The sequence below is a fragment of the Phyllobates terribilis genome, unplaced genomic scaffold (genome assembly GCF_046119375.1).
Source record: "Phyllobates terribilis strain yellow unplaced genomic scaffold, ASM4611937v1 Scaffold_4__5_contigs__length_816908805, whole genome shotgun sequence".
Lineage (NCBI taxonomy): Eukaryota > Metazoa > Chordata > Amphibia > Anura > Dendrobatidae > Phyllobates > Phyllobates terribilis.
In genome coordinates this window covers 640,658,775-640,674,663 of record NW_027362764.1, presented here as the reverse complement: position 1 = coordinate 640,674,663, position 15,889 = coordinate 640,658,775, and the positions used below count along the sequence as shown (strand labels likewise).

Here is a 15,889-nt window from a genome sequence, read left to right as displayed (position 1 = left end):
TTTAACATTGTGTGTCAGGCAGCATAACTTTATACAGAACAATAGGTATGTATCCAGATTATAATTGTGGCTACTTACTTTTGTAGTAAACCTTTAGAATTCTGTGGATTAAAAAAGGAAAACATTATAGCATTATACTGGGATGCAAATAATGATTTTTCTGTTGGTAATGAAAAAGTTAATAATCTTCTTCAGCATGCTGCACTCAAAATAATTGGCTGGAGAACAGCACTCATACTATATATTATGCAAGTGTTCGGTTTTATGTTACATTGCGGCCACTTGGTGCTGTAGCGGCTACTAGCTAGCTCCTAGTTTCATGGCAGCAGGTGAATGAACAGCTGCGGCTAGCACTTACGAGAGCTCACGTCTCCATCTGAAGTCCAGAGACATGGGCTCAGAATCAGAACGATCTGCATCTTCTTATAGGCTGCCTGTAGCCATGAGCGAAGGACTTAGCTTGGTATAGTAGGAACACTACATGCACCAAGGTGACTGTGTTGTTAGTGAATTCCTATGTAATCTCTATATAAAGTTGAGTTATTTTATCTTGTATTAATCCTGTCTGCAGTATGGAGACGGATTTAGTATTCTGGATGTCAACCAATACTAAAGGATGGAGCGGCACTGTCGAGAATAAAACTCAAGAAGCGTTTGCAATCACTTACAAGGATCTGGTTTGATGGTCTCCAGTCAAGATGAAACAGGAAGAAGCAGAACTCCAATAGTTAAAACCTATCACCTCCAGAACTGCTATTTACCTTCAGGTATAGGGTTAATCTACAGTTAATCGCATTTAAATAATTTCTGGCAGGCTTACTGGAGCAGCGGCTACAGGGTGAAGATAAAGTCTTATTCTCCCTGTAGCTGCTCGCCGGCTGTTTCAGTCACTGCTCATTATACAATGAGTGCACTGTAAACACTTCTCAGTACATTCATTGACAACTGTCTCTGTAGTGTGTGTGTGCAGCGTCTCTATGCTGTCCATCGTGTGTGTGCAGTGTAAGTTTGCAGTGTGTGTGGGCAGCATGTGTGCAGCGTGTGCGATAAGCATGTGTGTGCAGCGTGTGTGTGCAGCATGTATGTGCAGCGTGTGTGCAGTACAGGCTGTAAATCATTGTTCTAAGCAGTGATCACTGCCGCTTTCACTGTGTAGTAAGAGGTGACTGTAAACTCTCCCTGCATCTCTCCAATGATTGGAAACGAGCGGCTGCAGGGAAAAATTAACTTCATTTTCTCCCTTTAGCCGCTGCTCCAGAAATCTTGCCAGACATGATTTAAATACTATTTATCTGCAGACTACAAGGTAAAAAAAATTTGGGGGGGAAGTGACAGATTCCCCTAATGTGAAGTTGCAAATTGAGTTTATGCATTGTTTACAGGACGTTTCAGCTCCTCAAACTTGAAAATGGCTTTATGAATGAGACCATTGTTTTTCACAATTTTGATACGTGTAAATTGACATAGAATGACCCCCTAAAATGTCCGTTTTTTGAGGAAAGGGCTGATGCCAATCCTTTGTTTCTACAGGATAATTACAGCTTCCTGAAATGTTGACAAGCTAACAAGTAGCAAACAGTTATGTGACATTCAATTTTTCAACATATGGTTCAATTCACAGTCCGGCAGTCCCATCAGGTTTAAATCTTGCACCATGTAAGGCTTCTTTTGTTTTGCTGCAGAAAGTTGCAAATCAGTCACTCAGATAAAATAAAAAAAAAATGACATCATAATGAGTTGGCCTAGGGCCCCCATTCATCTTTTTTGTGCCTTTTTTTGGATTACTAGTTTGAAGTTTGTGTTTCAGATATTTTATGTTTTATCCAAATTAATTATGGCTTTTGCACATTTTTACACTATTTTTTTTTGCGTATACTCAATAAAGTGGGTGTGGGCCAATTCATAATTTGAAACTTTTCAAAATGTTGCAAAATTATTATGCAATTGTACTCCAGTACCCCAGTGGGCAACAAAATCTTTTTTTCTTATTTTCTTGCGCAGTAAAGAAAAGTAAAGACTAAAGATGCATTTACACTGGCAGATTATCGAGATCGAATGTTCCTTTCTTTTTTTAGGGGGTGGAGATTTTTAACAAAAAGGTATTGTTAGAAGTGGACACAATTTAATCTATCTATATTTACAAGTGTTCAAAGCACAATGAAATATAATGTAAGCAATCTGAAGCCAAGTAGGATTGAACAAACCCAGAACCAACTAGCCACGGGGCTCTACAATAGCCAATGGTTTATTTAACCATGTCTGATGCATAATGTTAATCACATGTATTCCTATACACTCACCTGAAGGAACATTGCCATTTCGGGCTCATCCATGAACTGAATTCCTGATTCTACCAGTTTTGCGACCATTTCCATATGATCTGAATACTTTTTCATTAAAGACTTGACATATTCAAGTTTCTTCTCTTGGTCTCTAGTGATAATCTGAGTCAGTTCACCTTTCCTTTCTTCAAGAAGTGCATATAAAAAATCAAATTTCTCACATAGCTGTTCTTTCTGTCTCCGGCAGTTTTCCTAAAAGACAAGGAAAAATAAAAATGTATATGAAAATGTGTCGGTATATGGGCATATCTATGTATATTTCTGTATGTGTGTGTACTTGTGTGTATATGTGTGTATCTGTGTGTATATGCATGGTGTGTGTATGTTTGTGTGTGCGTGTGCACTGTATGTGTGTATATATGTATGTGTGTATATGGGTGGTGTGTGTATGTATGTGTGCGTGTGGACTGTATGTGTGTGTGTATATGTGTGTGTGTATGTGTATGTGTAGGGGTGCATGTATGTGTATGTATGAATATTTGTGTATAGGTTAAATTATAAGGGGAAATTGGCTAACAGGATTGGCAATTTCACTTTCACTCAGAAGGTTTTTGTTTTAAAGTAGCCAATGTATGTGTGTTGGGGGTGTATGTGTGTACTGTATGTCTGTGTATGTGTGCGTGTATTTTTGTGGGTGTATGTGTATATACTGTATATGTGGGGTTTGGGTTGTGTGTGCATGTATGTGTACAAAAATGTTTAATTTTAAGGGGGAATTAGCAATTTCTGTCTCACGCAGAGGGTTTTCGTTTTAAACTACCCGCAATCAGCTATATTCTCTTTTCAGACAAAGTATTTTCAGATACCACAGTTTAAACTTAATCACAGGCTGTCTGGCCACTAACTACACACTAAATTAACTTCAGGGAGATGTCCACCTGCTCTTGCCAGCATGCCATGCCCCATCTATGACCTACTCCCCCACCACAATGTGAAGCTAATTGCCAGTATTCAGAGGCAAGGCAATACTAAATTTGAGGGGTGCCACTTTCTGGGAGGTGCATCAGTCCCTGTGAGATTTGCCATTTTGTGTCTGGGGAGTTCCCCTGTTTCCGGTAGACTTGGCGAGTATAACTACACCCCGTAGCTTCCCTTGCTGTCCAGGTGAAAGGACTACTGCCTAGCACCTCAGTGCAAAACACACAAAAGCCATCTTGTGTTGAGGGATGGTTGCGGCAGGACTGGACTTGGGCTAAAAAGCAGCCTTGGCCCCCATTCCAACGAGGAAAGATAGCAGCGTGCAATGCAAAGTTCAGCAAATTTTTCCTTAGGCCTCATGCACGCGTCCATTTTTCTGTCATATGTGAAAAAAACTGACCGATTTTCATCAGTATTTGCTCAATTTCACAATCGGTGATTTTCTCATATGTAAAAAAAATGTGGTTACGATTGTAATGTTAAAACCATATTACATGCAGATTGCACTCGGTTGGCAATGCATGCTGTTCAAGATTTTCACTGATCCATAGACTTGTATCGGTGATTTCGATCCAGGACTCAGATAAAAAACAGACCTGTCTTTGATTTTTTGCAGATACACTTTCTGCTCCATAATCTATAATGGGTAAGTGTTTTATGCTTGAAAATAAAAAATGGGACACATACACGAAAAAATTGACTTTTGAATGAGGTCTTACTTTGGCAAGTTCTTCAACACTCACTTTAAGATGCACCCCCTTTAAATTTTTTTATCTCCTATACCCATCTAAATGTATATGTAATATAGTGTGAGTTAATATTCTTACAGATTGCCATCTTCAAAGTTACAGTACTGCTCCGGTCCTCTTCTCACTTATGTGACTGCAGTTCCAACTCACACTGAGTGAGTCAGAAGTCGATTTTACAATGTAAATCCTTAAAGCGTCTGAACAAGATTCTATAGGCTTGTATTGTAAAAGTGACTTCTGGCTCACTCACAAACCCCTGTGTGATTCAGCGAGTTGGAATTGCAGTCACATAAGTGAGAAGAGGACTGGAGCGGCACTGGAAACCAGGGAAGACGGCAATCAGTAGATATATTAACTCACTCTACATTACATACCCATTTGTTCTTAGATAGGTTCAGGGAATTAAAAATTTCATGGGAATGCTTCTTTAATGTTTAGGTACTGCAGCACTCCAAATTCATTAAAACACTTCTCTGTTGATATGAAGGCATGTGAAATCTAAAAAAGTAAAATCCAGAGATTCTACGCGTTTCAACCATACTGGTGGTCTTAATCATTTCATATCAGTTCATATTCCTGTTCATATGAATAAAGAACTCAGTGAAAGGATAAAAAAGTACTTTGAAAGTAGGCTGCGGGGATGGAAGAAAGTCTCTTGCTGCAAGAAGGTTTAATGAGGGTTATGTTATTCAGATAATGCGTTTCAACGCCGTACCGGTGTCTTTTTCAAGTCATAAAAAAACTGATCAAACAGGGCAGACACCACCCCATCCCTTAGGTGAGCAAAACCGTTTTGCTACTTTTTTTCCTCCTTAAATATGGCCACCTTATTGTGCTTTCCCATCCCCCACAGTTTTTTCTAGATATGTATAAAGAGGAAGTTTTTAATGATTTTGATGTGCTGGAGTGCCTCACCATTGACCTGATGTTTGTGCCTGGACAAGCTAGTCCTATTTAACCCTTGGCAATGCTAAATGTGTTTCAACTTGAATGAAACTCTTCTGAAATGGGTGAGCTGATCAATCTCTGATTTTTAACTCCCTTCAATATGTAATCACGCCATCAACAAAAGAAGAAGAATGAAAGTCTAAGCCTAGAACTACCTGATCTCAATGACCGGTCACGGACAAATGTATATTGCCATGCTAAACCAACAAAAGAACCAATAATACTGCTATAATGTGACCATATAGTGATCAGATGCCACCAGTGCTAAACAGGGAATCTGCAGACAATTATCACACTGCAGACCACACAAGGGAATATAATACTGATCGGACACACAGGCAGAACACATAACAATTACGATAGGTCATGAATATAAAATCGATGGGGCCCGACACCTGGCACTTCCACAGATAAGCTGTTTTCAGCAAGGCTATGGAGTCGGAGTTGGAGTCGGAGTCAGTGACCATTTTGGTCCATTTTATACCGACTTCGACTCATAAATATATATAATAAATTGGGTACAGTAGTTCAATGCAGTTTGTGGGGAATATTTTTTCATAATAATTTGGGAAAGTTATGAAATGTCCTATAAATGTCTGTCCTATTCCTGATCTAAGGGTCTAAACTTTTAGCTGAGATGAATCTGTGCTACAGTAAATTAATCACTTAAACATGAGCCGTGTATGAGGGAGTCAGAGGCATGGAAATTGAGGAGTCAGAATCGGAGTCGGAGGTTTGGCTTACCGACTCCACAGCCCTGGATTTCAGCTCTCACTGTGGCCGGATATAGACAGTGAATAGAGTCGAACAGCACAGCGCCATTGACTATGTAGTGGCTGTTCTTGGATACCTCGCTAAACTCACATTCACTTCAATATGATTTGAGCTGCAGAACCTGAGAACCGCCATACACAAGTATGAAACTGTGATATTCTGGATCAGTACATATTGTACATCCGTCTGCAGTAGGAACTGAAAGCAGCTGATCTGTGGAAATGCATTGTGTTGGACCTCCACTGATCTGATATGGATGACCTATCCTAAATATAAACTATCGGTATAAGTCCTGGAGATCCATGACCAGTCTGTGCATCACAGTCCGTACACGTGTTTCACAAATATTTGAATTCGCCCTTAGGCTGAGACTACACATTCATTTTGCCCAAGACTCATACTGCACGTCCAAAGATGACATTACAAACCTACTACTGTGTACCACAATATGAGAAAATGTTGTTGCAGGTTGCTAAAAATCTAAATGATTTTTTTTTTTTCCACTTATGTGTCATGGTCCAGATTCACTTACATCATAGTGCATTGTAGCAACAGCAAAATGTGGTTTTGGCGGTGCAAAGTGTGTCATGGTGAATATTACTATGTAACCCTAGCAAACTATTACCTCTATGCAGTATCAACACTGCAATGCAATTCATATACAGCATATTACTATGAGAAAATTGCTGCACTAAATATAATTTCACATTTATCCCTCTATTCCAACAACTGCACTGAGGTAGAAACTATCCACACGACAGCCCAGATGCAGGGCATGCCCAGTATTTTTTTTAGGCTGTAGCATATAACAAAAGATTAATGTTCAAGATCCTGAATATGAATATTGTGCAAGGAGATCAGAAATAATAATAATAATAATTTTTTATTTCTATAGCGCCAACATATTCTGCAGCACTTTACAATTAAGCGGGGACATGTACAGACAATAAATTCAATACAATTTAAGACAGTTTAAACAGTTACATCAGGAGTGAGGTCCCTGCTCGCAAGTTTACATTCTACAAGGAAATGGGGGGACACAATAGGTGAAAAGCGCTTGTTATTTCAGGTCTAGGAATTATTATAATAAGTAGGGATTTGAGGTGGTAGGTTTGTTTAAAGAGATATCTTTTTAAAGCACGCTTGAAGACGTAGGGGCTAGGCATCAGTCGGATCATCTGGGGTAGAGCATTCCAGAGAACTGCTGCAGCATGAGAGAAGTCTTGGAGACGGAGGTGCAAGGTTCGGATTAGGGGGGATGTTAGTCTTAGGTCATTTGTAGAATGGAGGGCACATGTAGGTCAATAGACAGAGATGAGAGAGGAGATATAAGGCGTTGTGGGTGAGAGCGATGAGTTTATATTGGACCCTGTAGCAAAACAGACACCAAGAGGAAAGGGCCCCTGTGTAAGAATTGTGTATGGGCCCACAACCTTTAATTAACATACGTCACAAAATAAAAACATTGTGCACACAAAAGAATACAGTATACACATTAGAAAATTGTCACACACACATCAAACAAGCACAGAGCGCACATCACACAAGCACATCACACTTATAACACATGTCACACAAGCACATATAATACATATAACACATGCACAATGCACACGTCGCACAATTACCATGCACATATCACACACATCACACAAGCACAGCACACACATCACACAAGCCACACAAGCACATCGCACACATAACACGTCACACAAGACCTATGCACATATTATACATGTCACCCATGCACCATGCACACTTCGCATAAATACCATGCACATATCACACACATCATACAAGCACAGGACACACATCACACAAGCACATTGCACACATAACACGTCACACAAGCACATATTATACATATCACACAGGCACCATGCACACGTCGCACAAATACCATTCACATATCGCACACATCACACAAGCCCAGCACACACATCACACACGTCACACAAGCACATCGCACACATAACACGCCACACAAGCCCCGTGCACATATCATACATGGCACACATGCACCATGCACACGTTGCACAAATATCATGCACATATCACACACATAATAATCTTTATTTTTATATAGCGCCAACATATTCTGCAGTGCTTTTACATACATTATCACATCACATATCACACAAGCACACATAACACGTCACACAAGCGACATGCTCATATTATACTAGTGACCCATGCACCATACACACGTCGCACAAATAACATGCACATATCACACACATCACACAAGCACAGCACCACACATCACGCAAGCACACCACACATATCACACACATCACACAAGCCCCATGCACATATCACACATTTCATACAAACACTATGCACATATTACACATTTCACATAAGCACTATGCCCACATATCACACAAGCACAGAACACACATCATAAAAGCACAAGGCACACATTCCACAAACACCATGCACATATCACACAATTCACACAAGCAACTTGCATATTTCACACATCATACAAACACCATGTACACATGACACAAGTCACACAAACACCATGCACACATCACAAACATCGCACAAGCAGTATGTACATGTCAAACATGTGTGAGTTTCTGGAGTGCAGTGTACACAATTACAGGATATATACAACACAAACAGATTTTAATGATGACAATAAAGTGTCAGTCACATTATTGACTGCTTACCTCATTCAATGCTGTCTACAAAATGTATCCTGCAAATGGAATAGTCTGCCCCAAATGTTAAGGCCCACTCCTAATGCCGCTAAGTAATGTTCCCATATCAATGAATTACTAGAAGCTATTCTCTCTGAAAATGTTTTTGTATCACCCCGATGCTACGCATTGTGTGAATGTGCAGCTGCTCTATGCCTGGAGACACCTTACCACACACAGCCACAGAGAAAACTGCAGTTTCCTATGTCACTAAAAACAGTCCATACACTGCAGAAGAAGAGGATCCTGGAGAGTGAAGCAGCCACAGCTGCCCCCACAAAACATCTTGCCAGACAGTACATCAAAGCACAATGTTGTGCTTACTGCAGGAGCTGACACTCAAAAACTGAAGAGACTAGAAGAGGTGGAGGCGAATGTCCCACTCTGTTTTTTTGGCAGCGCAGCCTGCCTGGAATTTGCCCGGATGGGCAGATGGCCAGTCCAAGCCTGGTCATCAGGACATGAAAAAATCTGAATGTTCATCCGTCTTTCATCTAATGTGCATTGGTACCTTCAGGCTCATGAAACAGCCCAAAACACAGACTGGCTTGAAGGAATGAGAACAACCAGTCCGAATCACCACATTTTAAATCATAGAAACCTTTGCTCTACTATATGCACTCATTGGGTGCTTGAAATGTCACATCTTGAGTGCAAATCTTGCACCAAGTAGCTGCAGTTCTACAATATACATTATGTGGGTATATATGTATATATATATATATATATATATATATATATATATATATATATATGTATATACAGTACAGACCAAAAGTTTGGACACACCTTCTCATTTAAAGATTTTTCTGTATTTTCATGACTTTTAAAATTGTACATTCACACTGAAGGCATCAAAACTATGAATTAACACATGTGGAATTATATACTTAACAAAAAAGTATGAAACTGTGACACCCCAGGGGTCTGGTTGCCACAGTGATAGAGATATTACGTCTGAGAGCAGGTGGGAGGTCTCTTGGTCAGGGATCCTATGCATGCCACACCTCCTGCCCAGTCCTGGGAGGGGAAGAACTTCCCCTATATAAACCTAGGGCTGAGGCAGGGTTAGTGAGTAGAGAAGAAGTAGAGACAGAGAAGAGCAGCAGATATAGGAAAAGAACATCAGGAGCTCTGTGGGAGCAGTGCTATAAGGAGTCAGGGGCTGGCAGCTGCAGAGCTCGCCCTGACTGAGAGGCTATCACCGGACCCGGAGTCCGAGGCTGTGGGGACTAATCTTTACCCAGCAGCAGAAACCGCCCGGCAGGGGATTTCAGGTCCTCTGGCCAAGAAACCCGAAGGCACGGTCACACGCGTGGGACCAGCACCGCCGTCGTGGAGCGGACGCCACTAGAAGGCCCCGAGTCACCGGCCATACGGGTGAGCACCACACGGTACACTCAGGGACATGGGCTACTATTACCCGCCTCTAGCAAGGTAGCCAGAAGAGTACAGTCAGTTTGGGAGGCCTACAACTCCGCCTGGCCAGGGGAGATCCCATCTGCTCAAGGACTAACCAGGCCCCGATCGCTAGCCAGTACTCCGGGAGGGTCTATCTTTATCACCAGTAAAGACCCTGAACTACACCGCATCGTCTCTGAGTGATTCCTGCTACCCCCATCATCCACGTCGGCTGCCCTGAGGCCATACCCCTCCCGTTGGGGGTGATACTATCACGCTGCACAATCCTACCACCGGCCTCAGCGGTCTGCCCTGCAGCGGCAGCTCCTTCGCTGCATTCAACGGGTGGCGTAGTCGTCCAACATCTACCGCTAATACAACACCACTTAGTCTGACTCCCTGGGCACGGACCGGGTCACCGCCACGAGACTACAACCCTCAACAGATCCGGCTCCGGGTAAGCTCCTGCATGCGCAACGCTGTGCGACACAGGCCCAGGAGTGCGTCAACTTTTTGGCGTAGTCGGCAGGATCTCGTGCCCGCAACCACCGGGTACTGCGTGCCTGAAAAAGACTGTTCAAACTTACCAGTGGTGAAGATTCCCGCCATCCGTGGAGGTTTCCCGCCATCCGGCGCCATCTTCTACCTTCTTCCCGCCATCCGCGAAGTTTTCCCGCCATCCGGCGCCATCTTCTGCCTTCTTCCCGCCATCCGTGGAGTTTTCCCGCCGTTGGACGCCATCTTGAAGACGCCGCGCGGGAAGAAGAGGGGCGTGGACTCCGAAAGCGCGCGAGAACTGAAGCCCCGCCTCACGTCCGGACGTTGCGTAAGGTCCTGGAAGGAGCCCAGCAGACGCCGACGTCACAGGAGCGCGACGGAAGGTCCTCAACCCTGACGATCCACTGCGGAGCCGCGGCCTACGGAAGAGGATCATCGCAAGGTAGGCCACGGTCCACTAGGGGGGAGGAAGATGTCGGATACGGAGGAGAGCTTCACTGCCTCAACCCCCGCCAGCGCCACCGCTGCTGCAGTCATGCCTTTCACCATGCCCTATATCCCGGGAGCGGCCTGGCTACCCCAGTACTCAGGGGAGTCACATACCCTGCATGACTTTAGAGAAAAGCTGGATAGCCTCTTCCAGGTGTATCCCCTCACAGAAGAGCAAAAAGTGAGCATCCTGGTGGCCCAATTAACCGGGGCAGCCCAAAGGGAGGTAAAGTCCTGGCCACCTGGGGGGAGGACTGTTGCAGGGATACTAACCCGGCTGAGGGACACCTTTGATACCCGCACCTCAGCCGAGATCAAGCTTAGATTCTACGGGTGCAAGCAGCGAGCACACGAGAGTATAAGGGACTATGCCCTGAACCTACAAGAGGCCCTGAGAGCCATTAAGCAGACCGACCCTGACGGCCTGGGAAACGAAGACAGGCTGTTGACTGAACAATTTATAGAGGGTTTATATTGCAATGCCCACCGAACCCAGTTGCGGGCAATGGCCTTACAGGACCCTCATCTGGGATTTGCACAGTTCAAGGACAGAGCCATCCGGGTGCTCCGAGAACCGGCACCAGGTGGCGTTGTGACCCACAGACGCCCCACTACCACTTACCACCAGGAGGCGGCGCCCTTGTCGGCAGGGCCTGTGGGAGCTGATGCGCAGGCTTTGAACAATGACCCGGCTCCAGACCTGCACCATCAGGTCCAAGAGCTAGCTAAAAGCGTTGCCGCGCTAACCCGAACTGTGCAGTCTTTACAGGTTTCCACTCCAGGGAAGATCCAGCTGGCATCCGGACCGGAGGACATCCCGTGGCGTCGACCAAGGAGGACCCCACCGGCCAGAGGAAGACCCAGCGATCGATACAACGAGGACGGACAACCCATCTGCCGCCGCTGCAATCAACCCGGACATATGGCAAGGTACTGTCCTTTAAACTGGCACAACCTGGGGTAGAGGGCCAAACCCCAGGAAAAAGATCATCAGGCCCATGGAACTGGCGCGACAAATATGTGGGAGGACGTCCAGTCTTGCCTGTGGTACTGGATGGCATCCCTATGAGTGCCCTACTGGACACCGGGTCACAGGTTACCACTATCCCGTACGTGCTCTTCAAGCAGTACTGGAATGACTCGGATATCACCCGCTACCCTGACGACGATTTGAGTATCATCGCCAGCAATGGTCAGCCCGTGCCACAGATTGGATTTAAAGAGGTGACCATTAAAATCGGTAGAGTTGAACTGGCGGCACAGGGACTGATCATTGTAGACATTGACAAGCACGAGAGTCACCCAAAGATAACTCTAGGAACTAATGTAATTGAAAATTGTCTTGCAGAGGTGATTTTCCTTTTACAGCAGGTTGCCAAGAACGCCAGCTCCAGCCAGCAGCGAGTGCTCCAGAAAGAGATCCGGGCACTGATGCGACGGCAACAGATAGAACTCTCCGGTGGTGAGATTGGTAGCGTAAGAATGTGTGACCCTTTCCCTATTGCCATGCCCCCAAAAAGTGAAATGATGATTTGGTGCCGGGCAGCTATTGGTCTGAGAGGTAGAGATTACCAGGCAATGGTAGAACCAGTTTACTCAGACAGTAGGCCCACCATTTTGACAGCACGGGGGGTGGTCAATGTACGCCATGGGAGGGTGCCCGTTCGCATAATAAATATCGGGAAGAGGGAAGTGTACCTGCCCCGGTATGCCACGCTAGCCAAATTGTATACCATCAATCAAAATTCCATACAGTCCGTAGAACCCTTGCCTCCATCTTCCCCGGAGGAAAGTAACGGCTCTAAGGAAACAATGGAGGACTGGTGTCAGCAACTACATTTGGGTACTGACTCCACTCCCTCACACCAGAGACAGGGAGTCTATCGGGTGGTTCAAGAGTACGAGAGAGTGTTTAGTAAACACCCGTTAGACTTCGGGCGAGTCAAGGGGGTAGAACACCACATCCCCACGGGAGACCATCTTCCCATAAAAGAGAGGTATCGACCCGTACCCCCTGCACACTACCAACACGCCAAGGGGATGCTTAGGGACATGAAGGAGGCTGGGGTGATCAGGGATAGCTGTAGCCCCTGGGCAGCTCCACTAGTCTTAGTCAAAAAGAAAGACAACACCATGAGGATGTGTGTAGATTACCGGAAAATCAACCGTATCACACACAAGGATGCGTACCCCTTACCAAGGATAGAGGAGTCTTTGGCTGCTTTAAGATCTGCTAACTTCTTCTCTACCTTGGATCTCACTAGCGGGTACTGGCAGGTTCCTGTAGCAGAGGCAGACCGGGAGAAGACCGCATTCACCACCCCGATGGGACTTAGCGAGTTTACCTGCATGCCGTTCGGACTCTGTAACGCACCAGGAACCTTTCAACGATTAATGGAGTGCTGTCTGGGCCACAAAAACTTTGAGATGGTCCTGTTGTACCTGGACGATGTCATCGTATATTCCAAGACTTATGAGGACCACCTGAAACACCTGGCGGAAGTGTTCGAAGCTCTGGCAAACTACGGCCTAAAGGTAAAACCCTCCAAGTGTCACCTCCTAAAACCAAAGGTGCAGTACTTGGGACACGTGGTGAGCGCTGACGGAGTGGCTCCCGACCCTGATAAGATCACCGCAATTAAGGAATGGCCAAGTCCCTCCAGTGTAAAGGAAGTGCGGCAGTTCCTCGGGTTGGTAGGCTATTACCGCAGATTCATCCCCGGTTTCACCAAAAAGGCAGCTCCTATGCAGGACCTCCTGATAGGCCAGTCCCGAAAGGCCAAGAACCAGAAGCCGCCCTTCAAATGGGAGAAGTTAGAAGAAGAGTCCTTCCGCCAGCTGAAGATGGCCCTCACGGGGGATGAAATCCTGGCGTACCCTGATTACAGCCAGCCCTTTATCCTCTACACCGACGCAAGTAACATCGGGCTAGGAGCCGTACTGTCCCAGATCCAGCAGGGGAAAGAACGAGTAATCGCTTACGCCAGTCGAAAACTGTGACCCACCGAAAGAAACCCTGAGAATTACAGCTCATTTAAGCTAGAGTTCCTGGCAGTGGTGTGGGCAGTCACCGAACGCTTTAAGCACTACCTCGCTTCTTCCCGGTTCACCGTGTACACGGATAACAACCCGTTGACACACCTGGACACGGCAAGACTCGGTGCCCTAGAGCAGAGATGGATGGCCCGTCTGTCCAACTACGAGTTCACAATCAAATACCGGGCAGGACGCTCCAATACCAACGCGGATCCCTGTCCAAGATGCCAAACCTACCGGACGTAGGAGAAGATCCAGAGGGACTGGAAGAAGTCGAACTCCCCGCGTTCCACCGTCATGGGACTATCCAGTATTCCCATCGGGTAAGGAGTAAGCAAGCCGCTACGTTTAACCCCTTGCCTCACTACAACTGGGAGGAAACGCAAGACAGTGACCCTGCCGTCCGACTGGTGAAGGAGATGCTGACTCGGCCAGAGGCTCGCCTTGACCCAGACGCTCCGGAGGAAGCCAAACAACTATGGGCTGAGAAGAGTCGACTGTTCCTTTACAAGGGGAAGTTGTGCCGCAGAATGGTTAACTCCCGGACGCATGAACTAATCTGGCAAGTAGTGGTGCCACGAAGAGACGCAGCCATGGTGATGGAGGCATACCACGACGGGGCTGGACACTTCGGATGGAAGAAGCTGGAGTTCCTGCTGCGCGGGCGGTTCCACTGGGTAGGCATGAGGGGAACCATCGAGAGGTGGTGCAGAGACTGTGGCCCGTGCAACCTAAGAAGGAAGGACCGTGCCAGCCAGAAGACCCCCCTTCAGTCCATCGTCACCAAGCAGCCGTTGGAACTGGTAGCCTTGGATCATGTAAAACTGACCCCAAGCAGAAGTGGCTACGTCTACGCGTTAACCATTGTGGATCATTACTCCCGGTTCTTGGTTGTCGTCCCCGTTAAGGACTTAACAGCTCAAACAGCAGCTAGAGCCTTCCAGCAGCACTTCTGCCGTCCACACGGGTACCCGGACCAAGTGCTGACGGACCAGGGACCTGCCTTTGAAGCGGAGGTCTTCCAGGAATTCTGCAATCTGTATGGCTGCCGGAAGATAAGGACGACACCCTATCATCCGCAAACTAATGGACTTTGTGAGAAAATGAACCAGGTGGTAATGGATCTTCTGAAAACGTTGCCCCTGGAAGAACGCAGTCTGTGGCCTGAGAAGCTGCCCGACCTGGTGGACCTATACAACTACATCCCTGTAGGTTCCACCAACTGTACCCCGGCTTACCTAATGAGGGCAAGGCCTGGAAAGCTACCTGTTGACCTGGAGATGGGAGTCCTGACACCCGAGGACACTTCACCGGAAGCAGACTGGGACACAGAGAGGCAGCAGCAGTACCGGAAAGTACAGGAGAGCGTGGAGCGAAGTCTCTGTCTCGCTAGGGAAAGACAAGAGAAAACTTATAACCAGTATGCTCCCGCTGTTCCCCTGGTACCCGGAGAACAGGTCTTGAAGAGGAAGAGACGGCTCCACAAGTTGGACGACCAGTGGGAGAAGGACCCGTACACCGTACTGCCCTCAAGCCACGATAACCCAAAGGTTTGTACCATCAGTAAAGTCGGAGGGGAAACCACAGCCATTGTATCCCGGGATCACCTGAAGAAGTGTCCCGAACAGCTACGGAACCCAGAAGGAGAGCAAGAAGACCCTCGACCCGTAGAGGAAAGGGAAGATATGGTTAGTACTGTGCTCGGAGACTTCCCTCGGTCCTGGACTCAAGTCAATGGTGCAGTTGTGGTACCCGTCCTCACGTTCCTCCAACCAGCATCCCAAGTGCCTACGGAGCAACAAGTAGAGCTGGAAGAGCAGCCGGTCCAGGAGGCAGCAGACTCCACACAAGCAGAACAGGAGGATCAACCCTCTGCTCATAGTGAGCCTGCCGTACCCCTAGTGAGCCAAGGAGCCCGTAGACAGCTGCCCAGTTTACCCTTGACAGCTCCTACACCCTGTAGTTCAGGGCCAGACAGTCAGCTCCGTAGGTCCACTAGGGCCACTAGAGGCCAGTTACCCGCACG

General features: G+C 46.3%; 1 protein-coding gene across 4 annotated transcripts in view; it reads right to left on the bottom strand.

Annotated features, from left to right (window-relative positions):
- Positions 1 to 15,889, bottom strand: part of TRIM55 (tripartite motif containing 55) — a 188,029-nt gene that overhangs the window by 50,337 nt on the left and 121,803 nt on the right. For all 4 annotated transcript variants that reach the window (XM_073679376.1, XM_073679375.1, XM_073679377.1 and 1 more), the window contains exons 5-6: positions 2,301 to 2,534; positions 79 to 101 (exon numbers count right to left, since the gene is read on the bottom strand). In XM_073679376.1, the coding sequence (XP_073535477.1) occupies positions 79 to 101; positions 2,301 to 2,534 (257 nt within the window). The remainder of the gene's footprint in view (positions 1 to 78; positions 102 to 2,300; positions 2,535 to 15,889) is intronic.